Here is a 19,064-nt window from a genome sequence, read left to right on the forward strand (position 1 = left end):
CACCTGTGCACTGCCTCCAGCGCTCCGACAGTCCTGCCCACACGTACGTGCACGTCTCAGCTAACGCACACAGCCGGGTCTAATCACGCTCACAGTGCTGTGACTCAGGAGAACTACACAGCAGGTAATGACTGAAGGAGCATTTCATTTCCTCTAAAAAATCCTTTCAAAAGGCGGCCAGTACTGAGGGGAACGACCCGCAACTCAAAGAAAACTCAAACCGTTCCAGAACGCCGTGTTAGCAATGTAAGCATGACTATGAGGAAAAGTGCACGTTATTTGCAGGCGTCGTACTCGTTCACGTGCTGCAAACAGACTGTTATAGTGTTCATGTGACGATGCAATCAAAAAAGAAGTGAGAACATGTCAGACGAACACAGCTAAGCCTAAAAACACTGGGTCGTGTTTTATCATGAGCCACATTCGCTCCAAATATCTCGACACACCTGAAGCCTGGTGCAGATCAGGTGAACCTGCGGCTGGGCTCAGGCAGCCACACTCATCTGGAGCCACATCTGGGCCAAAAATAATCAAACATCTGTTTGTTGAGGAGAACACTGTGGTGACGGCGGGTGATTGAGGCTTCAGGGCGTCTCAGCCACGGTGGTGAAATCACAGACGCAGCTTTAGCAGTGAGGACAGAACGTGACGGGACGCTGGCAGCAGAGCCGAGGGGACGAGCTCGACGGGAGATCAGCCAGGTGTTCTGGGTTTCTTTGACTTTTAGTGTCACGCCTAAGCTTTTCTAATGTGGTGTAAATGTCACCACACCAAGAACTTTTATCTAAATTCATATATTTAAATTAGAAAACTTGCATAACAGACTCACCTGATTGTGAGTTCAAAGATTTGTGCGAGCCGGTCGTGCAGCATGTTTGCCTGGAAGAAGTGAGCAGGAGTTTATTTGGGTGTTTTTTCTGATGCGCTGACAGTTTATTATTTTCTGATTTCTGGCTCTTTTTTTTTTTTTTAATAACCTTGGATTCGCAGTGGGCGGCGATCTCCTCGAACGGCGCTTTCTGGAACTTCTCCATCACCTGCCGCCTCTTCGCCCTCTCCTGCTCCTCCAAACCGGTGGTGTCTGAAAACAAACCGCAAACACAGAGCTGCTTTAATAACAGAGACTTAACTACGTGGTGGTTTGTGAGCGCTCTTTCTTCTCCACGAGACGAGCTTCTCGTCCTTTTACGTTGCTGGTTAAAAAATATTTTTAATGGTGAAAATTTCACTGAAACGTCATAAAATCAGAGCTTTTGAAAACTTATTTTGAGGCTAAATCTGCAAACTTTAAGTGGTTTCATCAGATTTGCTGCTTTTTTCTGCTGGTCACTGAAATTAAAAGTTCATTTAGATCATTTTTATCAATAACTGAACACATTAGAGCCCAGAGGTGTTGGTGAAGATGGCTGCCTGGTGGACAAAGTAACCCAGAGTCAACATGAGGAACAGCAGGAAGTCACCGCGTTCTTACCGATGGCCTTCTTCAGGGTCTCAAACGTGATCTCCTCAGCCAGCTGCGACTGTGGACACAAAAACACAAACGTGACCTCATGTTTCCCTCCAGGACCACACGCTGCTTTAAAGAAGATTACTCAGACCTTTTCTGGAAGGCTGTTGGAAATGATGTCCACTTGGAGGGAGACGGTGTCCACGAAACTCGGCCTCCTGGACAGACGTTCTTCACCTTCAGGATGACAGATTCACACCACATAATGCTTTAAAAAGCCACAAACATTTCTAACTTTAGTGTCACGTAAAAGTAAAAGTTGTTTCTTTCCAGCAGAACGATTTCAGAATAATCAAACTGTGCTTACTGAAGCTGTCATATTACTGAAACCCAGGTAGCTCCTGTAATCTGCGCGTCCTTGACAACAGCGGTGACATCTCTGCTCCCGCACACCAAACTCCATCTTTTTTCTCCACTTCAATACAACGAGGAACAAATCCGCCTGATCCCGCGGGGATAAACTCGTCCCCGGGGGACAAACGCACCTCGAGCACTTGTGTATTCATCGCCAGCAGAGGGGAAAATAAGGACCACAGAAGGGCAGCTACTGTCTGAGCTGTGAGGTCATCTGATAAGGTCAGAAAGGTAGCGGATCAGCCGAGGCGTGAAAAGCGACAGAAAGCAGCTCTTTACAATCGCACGACGACCTCTGCTGTGAACTTTGCAGAGGCCTGACTCAGCAGCCGTCCTGCGGGCGTTAATGAGGAAAACGATCTGATCGCGGCTGATCCGCTGGAGCTTTAAGATTTTGTTCACACGGTGATGAAACACATAGAACTGAGCCGACGTGACAGGAAGCCACGGTCTCCAAAAACTTTGACCACCTGAGCCTGAATGCAGCCCGGTCCTGCCGGACTTCAAGAGATCAGATTCCCTCTTAAAGGCCTCATGCACTGATTTAAGGTCCCACTCACCACATTTACAGTCTGAATGAATTTAATCTTACTGAAGCGCAGCCGGAATTAAAGAGATGCTGTGATTCATGATCGAGGATCAACCTGCAAACTTGTGCAGCATCCGTCCCTCATTCTCTTCCATCCATCTGGTCCAGATCCTCCCCGAAGGTGTTCCCAAGCCAGCCAAGAGGCACAGTCTCTCAGGAGTCCTGTCCTGGGTCTGGCCTCGGGGCCTCCTCTCAGTTAGACATGCCTGAAACAGCTCACCTGGGAGGCGTCCTAGTCACATGCTTGAACCGCCTCCCTTCAATGTGGAGGCCAAGACCCCTCTGAATGATCGACCTCCATCTCTAAGACAAAGCCCATCCACCCACAGCTTCACCCTCAGCTGCAAACTGCTCCACCTGGCGATCCTGAGGCCACCAAACTGAGCTGGAAACCTTGCACAGCTTGGACGAAGCTGGTTCTGGTCCATAAAACCAGGCTGCCTGGTGGAGTCCAACAGGTCTGCACTGGTTTGTCCTTATTAGGAGTTTGAACCCACCCACTCTCCTCTCTGAGCTCTAACTGCTTCATGATGATTAACTTCTTCATGTCATTAATAACACCCTACATGAAAAGTTTGTTTTCTGTTAACACTGCAGACAGAAGCTCCACACATGTAAACAATCTAAGTGCACTACGGGTAAACTGCTCTACACAGACGTGGCAGCACGTGTACTCACCGCAACAGGTCCACGAGCAATGCAGGCAAAACATTTCACAGAGTTACCAAATCACATGGTGGGAAAATCTACAGCTACACAACATCGAGCTCTGAAACAACGAAGCACCTCAACGACGCATCTACAGCTGCTCAGCAGTTTAAAGGTCAGGGCGAGTTTCTCTGCAGGCGTCAAAATGCTGTCATGAATTCAAGGTTTGGTCTCTGCTCAGTGTGAAAAACACTTAAACTGTTCACACCACGGGTCTCAAACTCGCGGCCCGGGGGCCACACGGGCACACGTGTTTGTCTGCAGCTTGTGTTTGTTTGGTAGTTCAACGAAAGGCTTCAGTTAAGAGTGAGACATTTTAAAAAACAAACACAACACTACATTTTTGGAAATATTTGTGGGTGTTTTCTTGTTTGCTTGTTGTTTTTTGCACTGCATGAACAGTAAAGTGGTCACATGAGATGACGGTGTCAGCGGCGGCCCACAGCTCATTTGAGTTTGAGACCCTGATATTTGTTCTTCTACACGTTCAGCTGAGACGACAGCAGCAGCAGAGCGAGCAGAGCGAGAGCTCCTGCAGACTCTGATGCTTCACCGTCACAGCTCAAAACCCCGGGTCCTTTCATACTCGCAGTATTTAAAAATGTAAGGGTGTGCTATTATTATTATTAACTCAAAAAAAAAAAAAATCCTGCGGAAAAACTGTGAACTTCAGGGAAAATTTTAATGATAAAAAAAGAAGAAGAAATATTCTGAGATTTTACAAATTAGGGAAAAAACTAAAAAAAAAATCTTTGAAATTAAAAAAAAAAGCTGACAAAAAATCTTCTAAAATAATTAAACAAATTAAAATAAATAAATAAAACAGTCTGAGACTAAAGAAAACTAAAGATCATGAAGAAAATCTCTGAAATTCTTTTCAAATTTAAATTTAACCCCCAACTTATAAAGATATTTCTTTTTCTTGTATGTTTTTTAAACACAAGTTCGAGGCTTCACTTTGTATGTCGGGTAAACTCGTCAGCGCGCAGACGCCGCTTGGCGCTGTGACATCACGTCAGCACCAGGTGCTGATCCGCGGCTCCTCGCGCCATGAAAGGACAGTCTGTGCGAGCTGATCCCTCCCTCTCCTCCTGGGGGGCCTTTCAGACGCTGCTTTTATACCGATGCTGTTATCACTTGTGCTTCTGGGGTTGATAAGTAAATTGCGCCTTAATGAAATTGTCACCGTGCGGATCTAAAGCCACCTCACCCCGTCTGACCTCTTGCCCAGAGCAGCCGTTATCAAGCTTACTGTTGCCAACGCAGCATTTTGCTGCTTTACTTCGGCCTGTTTTCGAGCCGCTTTAGCGACACAGTAGAAATGTGTCCACACTGCTCCTCTCCACAGCAGCAGCCTCGCTCTCCTTCTCTGCCGAGTCCACCGGGTGAGTCAGCAGTGCAGAAGAAGCTAACAGGAGGAGACCTGCGAGAGTTTTCACTGGATCTGACTTTTGTACTAACAAAGTGATCCAATCCTGAGATTTTGAGAAGTGTGCGTGAAAGACGTGGATCTCGGGGTCCACAGCGAGTGTGGAGACCTGCTTACACTGACAGCTCAACTCGGAGACTTCAAGGTCAGAAAGAAGCCGTCAAACACTGAAAGCGGTGTGCAATCAAAAACTGGGGTTTGCATTGATTACACTGAACTTTTTTGATTGCTGATTGCAAGTAATTTTGGTGTTTGGAGACAGCAACAGTTCTTGTGAAAGAGCCTTTTCAGTTATAGACTGATGGCAGACTTTGTCTTACTGTAGTTTTATCGTCGTCTTCATGCACCACCGAGTGCTTGCAGACCTGGTCCCCATGGTCGGAGTCACCATTTCAAAGGCCAAAGACCAATAAGATCAAAGAAGACAGATGAGTGGGAAACGTGGGACGATCATAGAAGACGAACTTCTGAGAATCGGACCGATTCAAAGGAAGAACTTCATTGTTGCGCCTCCTCGTCTGAAGCGTGACGAGTTTCCATTCACCCAACTTTGCAAAGTGAAGCCTTTGGTTTTGCACAAATAATGTGTCAGCTGATCTAAACCCAGCTACACCAGGTGACAACACATCTCTACACGCCTGCACAGGGTTGCCTTGGTTACCTCTGGACGTCTGCTTGCACCTGTGGAGGATTTTTCCTACTGTGTAAAGAACTGAAGGGACATGAAAGCATGACAGAGGGAAGAAAACAAAAGCTTGTTAGACAATTATCAGTTTTCTCCTCCCGCTCGTTCTATCTACACGAGGTCAAAGGAAGAGCACGTGAAGTACGAACTATTCCTGAGCCTTTTTTGGACGTGGGCAGACTTCAAGGTTGAAGTCAAGCAACATTTTGAAAAAGTGCTTTTAAAGAAAGTTGTGTGTGTGAACTCCTGCAGAGGTTCACGTTGTTCTGAGCTGAAACAAACCTTTAAATTACGGAGACGGCGACAGCCGTCGGACTAATAAAGCTGATCGCACACAGAGTTGGTGAAACTTTATTTTCTCTTCACTGAACACTCCTTAAGCTCTTAATCCGACAAAGCTTCAAACAGTTCTGAGGGCACGGTGAGTATGAAAAGCAGGGAAATAAAACATACAGCACACAGCGCAGCAGCAGACAGCGGGCGCCTTAAATCCTTTAATCTGACTTTTTACAACCTTTTCAACTCTTGACTTTCCTTCTAACTTGTTACTTGTATCACTTTTATCATATTTCCTCTTTAAGAGATAACAGCATAATGTGACCATCGTCTAATTCGGTGGATTTTTACAGCTACACTTTTCCATCAAAAGGAAATATTTTAGATGTTCCGAGAATCAGTTCAGGCACATTTTCTCAGAAAGCGTCTCTGGTATCTGAGAAACCATGAAATAGGACAAAAGGCTGCTCAACAGGTATGAGATTAAAAAGGTATGAATCAACCAATGAGGGAAGAAAAAAAAAAGTTATCAGAGCAGCAGTTTTCTTAGATAAGAAGAAATAGAAACATGAAGTTCCCCGTCCTAACGGAGGCTGGACTGTCGTACCTGTGACCTGAGGAACGTAGGGGATGGAGAGGCGCTCGGCGTTGTACCCCGGCCCGGCCAAACACTCGGCCATGTCGGCCGTCTGGAAGTACAGCTGGCTGTCCTCTTTGTCCAAAGATTCAGGAAGCCTGGAAGAAAAGACGCAAGACACAAAAATAAACTTCCTGAGGAAAAACCTCAGAAGAAAGCGTGTTTTTAGTCAACGCACAGCACGGCTTTACTTCTCAGAGCGACGCTGCAAAAAGGTCACATTTGTTCTCATCTGTAATTCAACTCTGTACAAGTTCATATCGGGGTCCCTGCACATGCATCTCACAGCTGGCTGCACAGAGACAAACTCGGTTTGTCCCAGTCGGAGCACAAATCGCTTAAATGAAAAGCAGCTGGTAGCGTCGAGGTGACTGCTGTTGTGATTTGGTGCTGTATAAATAAAACTGAACTGAAGCGAGTAGCTGTTTGTCAGTCTTACATCTGTCGATGCAAAGACATGCTGCTGTTGTTCTAATAATATTTTTTTATGAGTTATTGATCCCAGAAGTTGAATATGTGAATTTATCTGCAACCTTGAAAAGTGAAGCAGCACGGTTCCTTCACTCCTGAGTTTGTTTCTCGTAAACTTTCAAACTTTTTAAGCTTCAGCTGCCACACTCATTACTGCTCTGTTTATTAGAAAATAATGAGGCTTCACAGCCTTTTTCTAACCCGAGCCATTGGATTATTTCTCATGAAACAAATTCAGGCTGTAATCTGCACTTACGGACACTTGTCTCTGAAGATGTGCTCTGGGAGGAGGTAAGGAGCATCCATGTTCCTCAACTCAATAACCTGCACAGAGAACAGCTGATTATATGATGTTACACTATTTACAAATAAGAAAGACGTAAACAAGAAGAAACAGCTAACAGGCAGAAAACGGCGGTGCATCATCAGCATACTGAATAAATCATATTTTTGTATTTTCTGCAACAAATGGCAGTAAAAACAAAAAGTGGGAATGAGAGCCAGCTGCTCTGATCCTCAGTAAGGTCAGGGAGGAGTCACCTTGCTGACGTGCTGGCAGAAGGGCGGGTTGGCAATCATCTGACTCAGGAAGTTGAGGTACGCGGCCACCAACGCCATGATGCCGCAGCAGATAAACATGGGCAGGTTCTCTTCGTTGTTAAGAGCCATTTCCTGCACAAACCAGTTGCAAAAACTGTGTTAGCGAGGACAAACCAGCAGCTCGGCTTCAGTTTCTGGTCGTGGAAGCATCAGAACTCCCCGCATACACTCGGTACACCCTCACAGGAGTTGAGGTTTACTTCCCCTTTAATCTGTGTGCAGGGTTATAGCATGCAGCAGCGTTTCTCTAAGGTCACACGAACACGTATCTTCTATTTTCACACACCGTCAGTAAAAAGGTTGCTGTCAAGGTAACGACCCTGAGGTGACACAGCAAACAAGGCAGACTAAATACACTGTGCCACATGTCTGTGACGCACTGAGTGCGACTTTGTTTTAGCTTCAACCAAATCTACCAAAGAATATTACAATAATAATGCCAATAAAAAGCAAAATACTATCTAAGTGGAGAAGCTGGAAACGAATATCTGGCTTCACTCGAGCTAAGAGGACCAGCGCAGATGTGTGGTTGCTTTGGTTCAGTATACTCATAAACTATTTTACATCAGATTCTCTGAAAATTGACACAAGACCGGGTTAAGTGCTCGATCTTGAAACTCAAGATGTGACGATCAGATTTGACTGAAGCCGCAGTCGTTGGCTTGAAACCATAAACTCAAAGTGTTTACAGAGGTCAGGCTGGAGGAACGTTTTACCATCGATGTCTAGAAGACTGGAGTCTTTTTCCAACCGCCAGTATCGCCCCCCAGTGGCCTTTAAATTAAACGCAAACACTTTAGCACTAAAATTGTCTGGCGAGTGATTGCAGGAGCTGGTCATGAGTGTAGAATGGTTACAGACTGGTATAGGATGCTGCACTGGAAACCTTGGGACTGGTTTGGTTACTAGCAGATTGCAGTGGTGGCCAGTAAATTGCATGAAAAATGCCGACTTGTCTGTAAACACTCGCCAACTTTTCTCAAGGCGACTGTGAAACAGACACGTGACAGAAACCAGATTGAAGGGAAACGTGACAGAAATGCATCCCCATGAATTTGTGCTATGAAGCACTTCCTGTCTGAAACTGCATGAGAAAGAAACTAAACAGTCTTTTTTTAATACTTCTATGTCTCAAACGTTCCCTGAATTAAACGAAGGTAAACACAGCACTCAGAGTGTGTGTGCGTGCACAAACATCATGTCTACAGTGCTGTGACATTTGGAAACGATAAGATCTCAGCGTGATGCACAAACAAACTGAAGCTGCACGTGTGTGTGTGCATGTGCGTGTCTTTTATGTGTGTTGGTGCGAGCGTGCACATTTCCTTCGCACCTCTCTTGCACTTCCAGGAGGTTTTATTGGAGCTGCGTGGGTTCTCACGGTCTAATGACATAAAAGCAAATGACAGCACAGCTACTCATCAGCCACTTAAATATGACACCTGACACCAAAAATATAGCATAATCACATCGAGGGTGCTTTAGACTGAAGCACCATAATGTGGAGCGTGAAGAGCTGGTTAAACACGAGGTTAAACACAAACCCTCCAAACAGGGATGTAACTGAGGATGTTTACTCCACACCTCGGCACTGACAGCACCACAGCTTCAACAGACGACTTGATCTCCTCGCCGATAAAACGTTTCCACTATCACCTGATACCGGTGACCTGGAAACACTGCACACTCATGACTCGTCTAATTTTACGGTATTCAAGTTATAATAAGCTACGTTTTTACATTATATCTGAGTGAATGTTTGGGGACTGTGTCACTCTGTTACTGCCTTCTACGAACACACACCATCACTGCAGGCATCTTAACTCATTTCAGTGGTCACCAGAACATAAAGTACATGTCATCAGTCAGATCTGATCTTAAAAACTCTGACCACCATATCTCTGCTGTCACGTGGTTCTTTGGGTGTCTGTGGTGATGCAGAGACGGTAAAAATAAATGAAAAGTGTTAAACAAACATTATTTAGATTAAAATTCCCATCTGACACGCTTTGACACATCCTTATGACAAATCAGATGTTCAGATGCACTTTTTTAAAACTTATTTTAGCCTCAGCTCGTTGGCTGCAAGCCGCTTTGCAACCTCTCTGTCCTGTTCTGATCTCTGCACAGAGACACAGACGTCCTGAATATAAAGTGCTACAGATGGAAAAAACCTTCTGACTATATGTAATCTCTGATCTGAGAAATATCACAGATCTTCACATCTGTGTGGAGAGAGGTGAGATACAGCCACAGTCATGGAAGCTGTTAATGAGGAATCGAGCTCAGTGAGGCTGCGACACGAGATCAGAACAAATCAGAAACAGAAGAAAATCCCTCACCTTTCTCCTGAGTGTGTTGAAATCGAGAGTTTACAGATGGGTGCAGACTATTTTTAGATTTCAGATACTTAACTCTGGGAATTATGGATGTAAAGTTTAATTGAAACTGTAAATGTGACAGAAAGAGCCAGAAAATCTACTTATGATGAGATTATTCTGACTGAGCTTCCAAACACAACCAAACAGAGGAAACTGCTTTTTGTCTTCGCTTTGACTAAAAACAGAAACTTCAGATGTGAATTCATCGGTTTTACCTGCAGCGCGATGGCGAGTCGAATGAGGTCGATGACCACTTCCTCATTGGCCAGCTCGATGGTCAGAATGGCGAGGGTGGTGAAGAGCAGCTCAAAGTTTTTGTGGACGTTATCTTCCTCTTTGCAGCCCAGATAGATGTGACGGTAGAGCTGCTGGCCGTGCTTCAGGGACGACGCAGAACCAGAAGCAAAGACAGAAACAAAGAGGAGGACAGAAATATGAGAGCTGTTTAAAAAAAGTACCTTTAACATGTTTAACATAAGGAAACAGCGGAGGTGTCGGGGACTATTTTCAGTGGCGGATTAAACGATATGTGGGGAGTTTTAGTGGCAGTGTGGGGTAAATGTAAACTGCAGCATGTGGGTTCACTTTAATGATGGTCCATGTTCTCCAGTGCAGACTCACTGATGTGGATGACAACAGAGTCACATGACTCAGGCTGCGTCACCCACACAGTCAGCAGGAGACGCTGACTCTGGACCATCAGGTAAATTGAGTTTAGTACTCCTCCCCCTTTGTGAGTGTGGACGCTTCATCTCTTTGCTCTCTAAATGCTTTTCTTCTTTTATTGATTTTTACCGATTTTTATGCTGATTTTTTCCCTTTTTTCCGTATGAGCTTACCTGCGATAGCTTCTGGACACTTATAGATCATTAGGACTAAAGTGTTCTTAACAGAAACAGCAACATTTTTATAGTTACCTTATCCTCAGCGCTCCGTGTGTCTGTGGCCTAGACACAGCTGAAGCCTGATTACAGTGTCTAGGCACCGAGCAGCCTCAATAGCCTAGAAAGGTGCTAACCGCTAGGCTAACTAGCAACAAGATGCCTTCCCTCTCCACAGATGACTACCACAGCCTCCTGCAGAAGATTGCAGCACTGGAGACAAAAATTCATCGCTTAGAAGTAAACGTGGAGGTAAATGGACTGTGTGGAAATGAAACAACCTTGCCTTTGACTCAAAACAATGGCGATGAGCAAGCTAGCACACAGCTAAGGAGCACAGATAACATGACCAAGAAAGTAGACTTTGTGCACTATTATAAATCTTCAAGCGATAATCCCCCCTTGGACTGTCTTGGTGCAAAACCAAGACATAAATCATGTCTCCTGGAAGAGGGAGGACGTATCACAGGCAGGGCACAGCGAACTGAAATCTCTGAAACCGACTGGCCTTCACTTCCTACGAGACAGAGAAGCTCTTCTACCCCTGTACACGAGAGGAAACAGGACTGGACAACCGTAAATAGGAAGGTTAACAACAAACCTTCAAAACAACTGAATGTGAAACTGCAGAACAGATTTGCTCCACTATCAAAGGACCCTGGATCTATATCGGACAACCATCCATCTAAAAGTAGCGAAGTAAGGCCTGAAAATCCACGGGGAAAGCTAAAGGCTAGGCCTGAAACGCTGATTGTGGGTGACTCTGCCGTAAAGGATGTACAAAGCATGTGCGGTAAGAACACTAAAGTCCTCTGCTTTCCTAACGATATGGTCAACATCCTGAAGGAGAGAATTCTTCAAATTGCAGATGAATATCCAACTGTGACAAACATTGTCCTGCATACAGGGTCAAACGATGTAACGATGCCACAGACTGCTCCCAAACACGAGGGGACAAGTAATACCTCTAAAACACTTAAGTTGGCTTTATTAAACGTTAGATCTTTAGCTGGGAAAACATTTTAATTAATGATTTAATCACTGAGCACAGCCTTGATTTTATGTTTTTAACTGAAACTTGGTTGGACCAAAGTAACAGTGGAGCTGTTCTCATCGAGACGACCCCTCCTAACTACAGTTTTATCAGTGAGGTCAGGGTGAGCAGGAGAGGAGGAGGGGTTGCTGTCTTATTTAATGAATCATTTCAATGTAAGCAGCTATCTCCTGGAAGTTTTCAGTCTTTTGAATATGTGGCTTTACAGCTGAAGGCCCCATCCAAAGTTGTGTTTCTTAATGTTTACAGGCCTCCCAAATACTGCACAGACTTTTTTAATGACCTCAGTGAACTGCTGTCTGTGATCTGTGTTGATTTTGACTGTGTAATTATTGTTGGGGATTCTAACATCCATGTGGACAACCCTCAGGACAAAGGGACTAAAGACCTGAGTAACACTCTGGGCAACTTTGGGCTGACTCAGCATGTAACAGAGGCCACACATAATAGAGGACACACTCTTGACCTACTGATCTCCAAGGGCCTGAGCATTTCAAAGGTTACTGTGTCTGATGTGGGCGTGTCTGATCATTACTGTGTTTTCTTTGAAAGTAAAATCTCAGCCCACACAAATATATCAACAGCAGTGATCACAAAACGGTGTATAACTGAAGACAGTAGTGAGATCTTTAACCAGGTCTTCCCATTAACACCTGACCTGTCCAAAGGTTCAGTCAATGAGCTCGTCAATAGCTTTAATGCAAAAATGTTAAATGTAATGGATACTATTGCTCCCATTAAGGTGAAGGTTATCTCTGGAAGGAAAAAGTCTCCATGGAGAAACTCCACACTAGTGAAAAATGAAAAAAGGAGGGTGTAGGAAAGCTGAGCGCAGATGGAGAAAAACAAACCTCCAGGTTCATTATGACATCTATAAAGAGAAACTTCACAATTATAATTTACAACTGAGGAATGCAAGAAGGTCCTACTTCTCTGACATCATCACTAAAAACAGCCATAATGCTCGGGTCTTATTTTCTACAGTTGACAGGCTAACAAACCCTCCTGTGCCAGTGGCAGCTGAACTTCATTCAACCATGGCCTGCAATGACTTTGCCAAATTCTTCACAGACAAAATCCAAAAAATTAGACAAGCAGTTGGTACATCAACAGCAGATCCAGGATATGTACTGTGTCCACCGAAAAACTGCTTAAACACCATCAAACAGTTTCACCCGATTAACAGCAAAGACCTGGAGGACATCTTAGGTCAACTGAACTCCTCCTCCTGCTGTTTAGATGTCCTGCCAACAAGTTTTTTCAAAAAGGTCTCAAAGACTTTAGAGTCAGACCTGTTACAGATCGTCAACTTTTCCTTAATGTCAGGTGTGTTTCCAGAACCACTAAAAACTGCTGTAATCAAACCTATACTGAAAAAGGACAATCTTGACAAGACACAAATGAAAAACTACAGGCCGATCTCAAATCTCCCATTTTTAAGTAAGATCATTGAAAAAGCAGTTTCTCAACAGCTCAATTACTTCTTAAAACAGAATAACTGCTACGATGCCTTCCAGTCAGGTTTTAGACAGAACCACAGCACTGAAACCGCTCTGACCAAAGTGTTTAATGACATATGTCTGAACACAGACAGTGGAAAAATGTCAGTCCTAGTTTTGCTGGATCTCAGTGCAGCATTTGATACAGTTGACCACAACATATTACTCAAATGACTGGAGAACTGGGCAGGTCTTTCAGGAACTGTACTAAACTGGTTCAAAACATACTTAGAAAACAGGAAATACTTTGTATCAATAGGTAACTTCACATCTGAGCAGACAAGTATCACATGTGGAGTTCCCCAAGGTTCCATCTTGGGACCCCCTCTGTTTAACATTTACATGCTCCCACTGGCACAGATTATAAAGAACAACAAAATAAACTATCACAGCTATGCAGATGACACACAAATATATATCACAATGTCACCAGGAGACCGAGGCCCTGTACAGGCTCTTGGTAAATGCATTGAGGAAATTAATGACTGGTTGTGCCACAATTTTCTCCAACTAAACAAAAACAAAACTGAAGTAATAGTCTTTGGCGCCAAAGAAAAACGATTACAGGTCACCAGAGAACTTCAATCTATACATCTAAAAACCACAAACCAGGCGAGAAATTTGGGTGTAGTGATGGATGCAGACCTAAACTTAGAAAAACACATTAAGACAATAACAAAGTCAGCTTACTATCACCTCAAGAATATTTCAAGGATAAAAGATCTGATGTCTCAACAGGACCTGGAAAAACTAGTCCATGCATTCATCTTTAGTAGGCTTGATTACTGTAACAGCATCTTTACAGGTCTACCTAAAAAATCAGTCAGACAACTACAGCTCATTCAGAACTCTGCTGCTCGAGTCCTCACTAAGACCAAAAAAGTGGACCACATCAGTCCAGCTCTGAGGTCTTTACACTGGCTGCCTGTCCATCAGAGGATAGACTTTAAAGTTCTGATGCTGGTCTATAAAGCTCTGAATGGTTTAGGACCAAAATACATCAGTGACCTCCTGACCCAGTATGAACCTTCCAGATCCCTCAGGTCATCTGGATCCGGTCTTTTATCAGTTCCCAGAGTCAGAACCAGACACGGAGAAGCTGCATTCAGCTTTTATGCTCCTTATATCTGGAACAAACTCCCAGAAAGCCTCAGATCAGCTGAAACACTCAGTTTATTTAAATCCAGGTTGAAGACTCACCTGTTCTCAGCTGCATTTGAATAAAGCACCAAATCCACACTTTTAAGCTTAAATTTCAAAACTTACACTAACTACTGATCTTATCTATTTCTGATTTTATCTGTTTTGATTTTATATACTGTTTTGTTTGTTTGTTTGTTTGTTTGTTAAGTGGGATTAGAGCTCTGGGTAGCTCCCCAGCTGGGTCTAGAGAGTATTTTAAATTCAGGGAATTTAAAATAGAAAGTAGCTTGTCCACAGAAGGACTGGTAGCTCCCCTTACGATAAGGGTTCAGATCGCACGAACAGGTGTGAAATGTGTGTGTTTAGTTAGTTTGTTTGTTTGCTTGTTTTAATCAATTTTAAATCATGCTTTTTATTTGTTTTTGTTTCTAATGTCTCTGTAAAGCACTTTGAATCACCTTGTTGTTGAATTGTGCTATACAAATAAATTTGCCTTGCCTTGCCTAATAACAGACGGCAAGCTGAGGACGGCGGGGGGATAGTAACTATATTACAGGAGTTTGAGATTAGGGCGACCGTGGCTCAGGGGGTTGGGAAGCGTATCTGTAACCGGAAGGTCGCCGGTTCGATCCCGGGGCTCTCTGTCCTGGTCGTTGTGTCCTTGGGCAAGACACTTTACCCTACTTGCCTACTGGTGTTGGCCAGAGGGGCCGATGGCGCGATATGGCAGCCTCGCTTCTGTCAGTCTGCCCCAGGGCAGCTGTGGCTAAAACCGTAGCTGCCTCCACCAGTGTGTGAATGTGAGAGCTATATAAATCCAATCCATTATTATTATTATTATTAATTCTGCTGTTATTGCTTAGCTTCAAATTTAATTTCTTTAAAGTAAAAAATATCAACATTTCCTCTTTTCCAGCTGTAAAGATTCATTTTTATCTTCTGCGATATTAACCTGACATTTTTTATCAGATGGATACAGACATTTACAGACCTTGGGCTCTAAAAATGCATGACGGCGATTTTTAAGGACATTTTTTGACATTTTAATAAGCAGAACTTAATGGCTCTCTCAGTAAAAAAAACAACCAGCGGATTAAAGTCTTAATTAATCGCCCTGTTCTGAACATCTATCACAGCAGCTCCACTGCGGATGAATCAAAAAGTTATTGTCCCTGAAAACGCAAATGAAATGATTAATTCCATTAAAATCTGGATAAAAATATCCCACCGCTGCTGGAGTGGGATTTATGAAACACATAAAAGCAGAGCCCGGCTGCCTGCATTCGTTATAAGCTCGACAGCTGAAGACAAAAACTTTTATTTACAGCTAATTAATTACAGTTAGACACGTTAATGACCTTAGACACCGGCCTACAGAGGAGGTCGTTCCCCCGACCTCTGGTTACGGCTCAGGTGTGATTCGCAGGTGAAAGAGTGAAATCGCAGGGCTTCATTTTGGAAATGCCGCGTGCCGATGATGACCGAGGCTTCCCGCCCAGGTCAATGAGCTCCAAAGACCTCGCTTGTAAAAACACCTGCATTCGGATCATCTCCAGCTCCATGTTTTCACTACGGCTCAGCTGGAGCAGCTTTCCAAGATTCCCGGTTCAAAATAATCTGTCTGAAATAACCTGCTTTAGCTCCTCCCCCTACCTTCTGATTGGCATTGCAAATATTTGGCCAGCAGACGAATGAGGCAGCTGCGCCCCTGTATTATTCTTATTCACAGAATGACCACCAGTATATCAGGTGACTCCTCAAACATGTAGCAGACACATCGCTCCACACGGTGCTGTCGGCTTTTCTTGTTTGACATTGTTAACATGTACAAAAGAAAAACAACGATTTTTTTTCATGTTTATAATTTGCAAATTTGGTTCTTTTCATAAACTTCTATAAAAACCTGCCTTCTTTTTAAAAACCGGACTCTCTGCCCCCTGCTGGCCACAAGAAAGAATGCAGATTTAAGTCAGTTGTATAATCACAGGCTGTATCTATACAGCCATCTACCAACTGGGAGGTTGGTGGTTAAATCCCCGGCATGCTGAAGTATCCTCGGGCAAGACACTGAATCCCAAACTTCCTCTCATGGATGCACTGGAGTGTGAGGGTGTGAAAAAGTCCTTGCGTTTGTGTGTGTGTGTGTGTGTGTGTGTGTGTGTGTGTGTGTGTGTGTGTGTGTGTGTGTGTGAGTGAGAGTGTGTGTGTGTGTGTGTGTGTGTGAGTGAATGGGAGAATGAGACTTGTAGTAAGAAAGCACTGAGTGCTAAAATCGGCTAAAATTATGCAGCATCAGATCCCCTTTAAAAGTTGCATTTTGTTTCAATCATTCTGTGTTTCTCAACTGTTCTGTGTGTCACATTTCCCCCCCAAGAGATGATTAAGGTTAAATGAGGTCAGCAGTAAAAGACTGAGAATCTAAAGGAGTATTTCTTTAGAAAAGAGAAACTGTGACCTCAGCGCGATTATGATACCTTCTTCATGAATGCGACGTCTTGCTTGGAAATCTTCTCTCTCTTAATCTTCAGTGCGGAGACATTAGGAATGATTCTGTAACAGAGCCGGACACGAGAGCGTCGTTAAACCTGGCGCCAGCACCGCAGGGCTCGTGTAAGTACGGTGAGCGATGCGCTACCTGATGCCGCGCAGCTTGGCGCGGTTGTCGTGGCGGTCGAGGATGTTGTGCAGGATCTCGAACACCAGCTGCCTCAGCTCGCTGTCCTCCATCAGAGAGATGGAGAAGAGCGGGTCCAGGAAGGGAGGAGGCAGAGCCGCCGCCATGGACTTAGACTTGAAGCCGGAGGTGACCTGAGGAAGAGGAGACAAGGTGAGATTCATGGCGGCGTGCAGCAATTACCCCAGAGGGAGAAACGGCTGATCGGCAGAGCTTAAAGGTTACGTTCACAAGCTTGTGAGCGTGTGCCAGTGTTGACTTTTCCCACCGTTTGTGACTCTGACGTGATCATTTTCGATCAGCGTGAACAGCCGAAGACAAATCTGATCGTTATCACAATCACGCTCCGCGTCGGCACGCCTCACTCTGCTGCGTGAGAGCGCGTCGAGGCACAAAATGACAAACACTACACTGTTTTTAGCAAAAAATGTATCCTGTCAGAGACGCATGCAGACGCCACACTGATCACTGTAACGGGTGATGTGGCCCATGTGATCAGCCAGAGCAGGGCCTCGCAATACATGCACATCAGAGATGCATACGCAGTAGAAACCGTCACAACTCGCTGAATTTTTAACATTCGAACCGTTTGGTTTGTTAGCAGCAGCTGCAAATGAGAAGCTTTAGTGTAACTTTGCTGAGTCCTGGCTGTGATGATCACTCAGCTTCAGAGATGCTGAAATCTGTAACGAAGCAGACTCGCCTACTTCAAACAAGGTGGGAGAGTGAACCGAGCCTGTCAGCTGGTCCAGACTCTCACTCGGTGTTTGTACATGTGCACTGTGGTCTAATTTACCAGCGCAGTTATTAAATGGCTTTAATTGAATAAGTCGGCCCTGTGATGGACTGGCAACCTCTCCGAGCTGCGTCCTGATCTTCGTCCTGGGTGAGTCCCTGCTTTCACCCCGACTACGAACCCTGAAAACATCTGGGTTTTCTCCCAGCAGGCTGCAAAATCACACACACACACACACACCTCATAATGCTCAGCCCCATCTGCTGTCGCATGGCATTATAAAAACTTCAACCTTTCACCCCTCCTCCAGCTGCTCTGAGAAGCAGGTGGCGGCGCGACGAGGGGAGAAGAGGACAGACATCCGTAATGAAGCGGCGAGAGAGCGGGCACGAGGGTGTGTGTGTGTGTGTGTGCCACCTGTGCCTCCTCGTCTCGGGGAGATGAGGGTCTCTCACTGAAGCAGATAATGAAGGAGAAGGAAGCGACTTCACGCAGACTTCGAGTGTTAAACAGCCAGAGCTCCAACATGGCCGATAATAAACACACAAATACGACTTTCATGTAACTGGAGACGCGTCATTAGGATGGAGAAAGGCGTCTTTGATGCTTTTACATTTAGAGAACATGACTCATTGTGAGGACGTCCAGAGTTTTCGTCCGTGGGTATTTCAGGTGGGACTGTGCACTATTTTAGTTTTCCTTATTGAAGCTCAGGTTTTGTATGCCGGTGTCTTTGTTCCTGTCTCATGAACGGAGGGAACAAACCGAGGACTCACCATGATGAGGGAGCTGAGCAGCATGGTCTGGATCCGCTTGGTGCCCTGATGCCTGCGTTACACAAAAGATAAAGAAACCCCGTCAGGACCGACCGCAAACTCACAGTGTCCAGTACAGCAGACCGGAGGGCAGTCAGTCCCCACAGGCTGCCATGTTACATGTTTACAGCAACTGCATGACAAATAAGAAAGCTGTGAGGTTCAGAACACCCGAGAAGTGAAATGAACACATTTTATCTGCTACTTCGTATTTATTAGTGTCACTGTCAACACACGATTGGTTCAGACCAGCAAACGTTTATAGAAGTGAGAACACTTGCTGAGGATCAGTTAATCAAGTGTATTTGATAAGTGGCTCTGAGGTACTACTCACTGTCTGAAATCACAGAGGCAGTGAGAATGCACTCAGTGTTTTTAAATAGACTTCATGGAGTGAAAACCTGACGATGCTAGCTTTAGCTGACAGCTTCAACATGCAGTCCAGATGTGCTCACCTCTGCCTATAAAATAGCAAACAGCCAAAACACAAAACCTGAAGCTTCAAAATGAATGTGCACTGACATCCAGACAGTCTGTGGTTCTCTTCACAGTCTGAAGACTCCACGAGGAAGAAGAGTAAAGGTGCTGTAAGCAGCAGCAGGACATCTTCAGTGTTGACTTTTAT

At 44.6% G+C, this 19,064-nt stretch overlaps 1 protein-coding gene across 5 annotated transcripts in view; it reads right to left on the reverse strand.

Moving 5' to 3' along the window:
• Positions 1 to 19,064, reverse strand: part of efr3a (EFR3 homolog A (S. cerevisiae)) — a 134,509-nt gene that overhangs the window by 6,456 nt on the left and 108,989 nt on the right. For 4 of the 5 annotated variants that reach the window (XM_085255996.1, XM_085255994.1, XM_085255995.1 and 1 more), the window contains 12 exons: positions 18,401 to 18,452; positions 16,850 to 17,022; positions 16,689 to 16,764; positions 9,853 to 10,014; positions 7,197 to 7,328; positions 6,913 to 6,980; positions 6,156 to 6,283; positions 5,249 to 5,299; positions 1,599 to 1,684; positions 1,472 to 1,520; positions 978 to 1,081; positions 830 to 879 (listed from right to left, as the gene is read on the reverse strand). In XM_085255996.1, the coding sequence (XP_085112122.1) occupies positions 830 to 879; positions 978 to 1,081; positions 1,472 to 1,520; positions 1,599 to 1,684; positions 5,249 to 5,299; positions 6,156 to 6,283; positions 6,913 to 6,980; positions 7,197 to 7,328; positions 9,853 to 10,014; positions 16,689 to 16,764; positions 16,850 to 17,022; positions 18,401 to 18,452 (1,131 nt within the window). The remainder of the gene's footprint in view (positions 1 to 829; positions 880 to 977; positions 1,082 to 1,471; positions 1,521 to 1,598; positions 1,685 to 5,248; positions 5,300 to 6,155; positions 6,284 to 6,912; positions 6,981 to 7,196; positions 7,329 to 9,852; positions 10,015 to 16,688; positions 16,765 to 16,849; positions 17,023 to 18,400; positions 18,453 to 19,064) is intronic. The other variant, XM_085255997.1, reaches the window with a different exon arrangement.

The sequence above is a fragment of the Mchenga conophoros genome, linkage group LG18, assembly GCF_057382185.1.
Source record: "Mchenga conophoros isolate Kocher_MC1m ecotype Shallow Benthic linkage group LG18, M_conophoros_male_GT1.1, whole genome shotgun sequence".
Taxonomy (NCBI): domain Eukaryota; kingdom Metazoa; phylum Chordata; class Actinopteri; order Cichliformes; family Cichlidae; genus Mchenga; species Mchenga conophoros.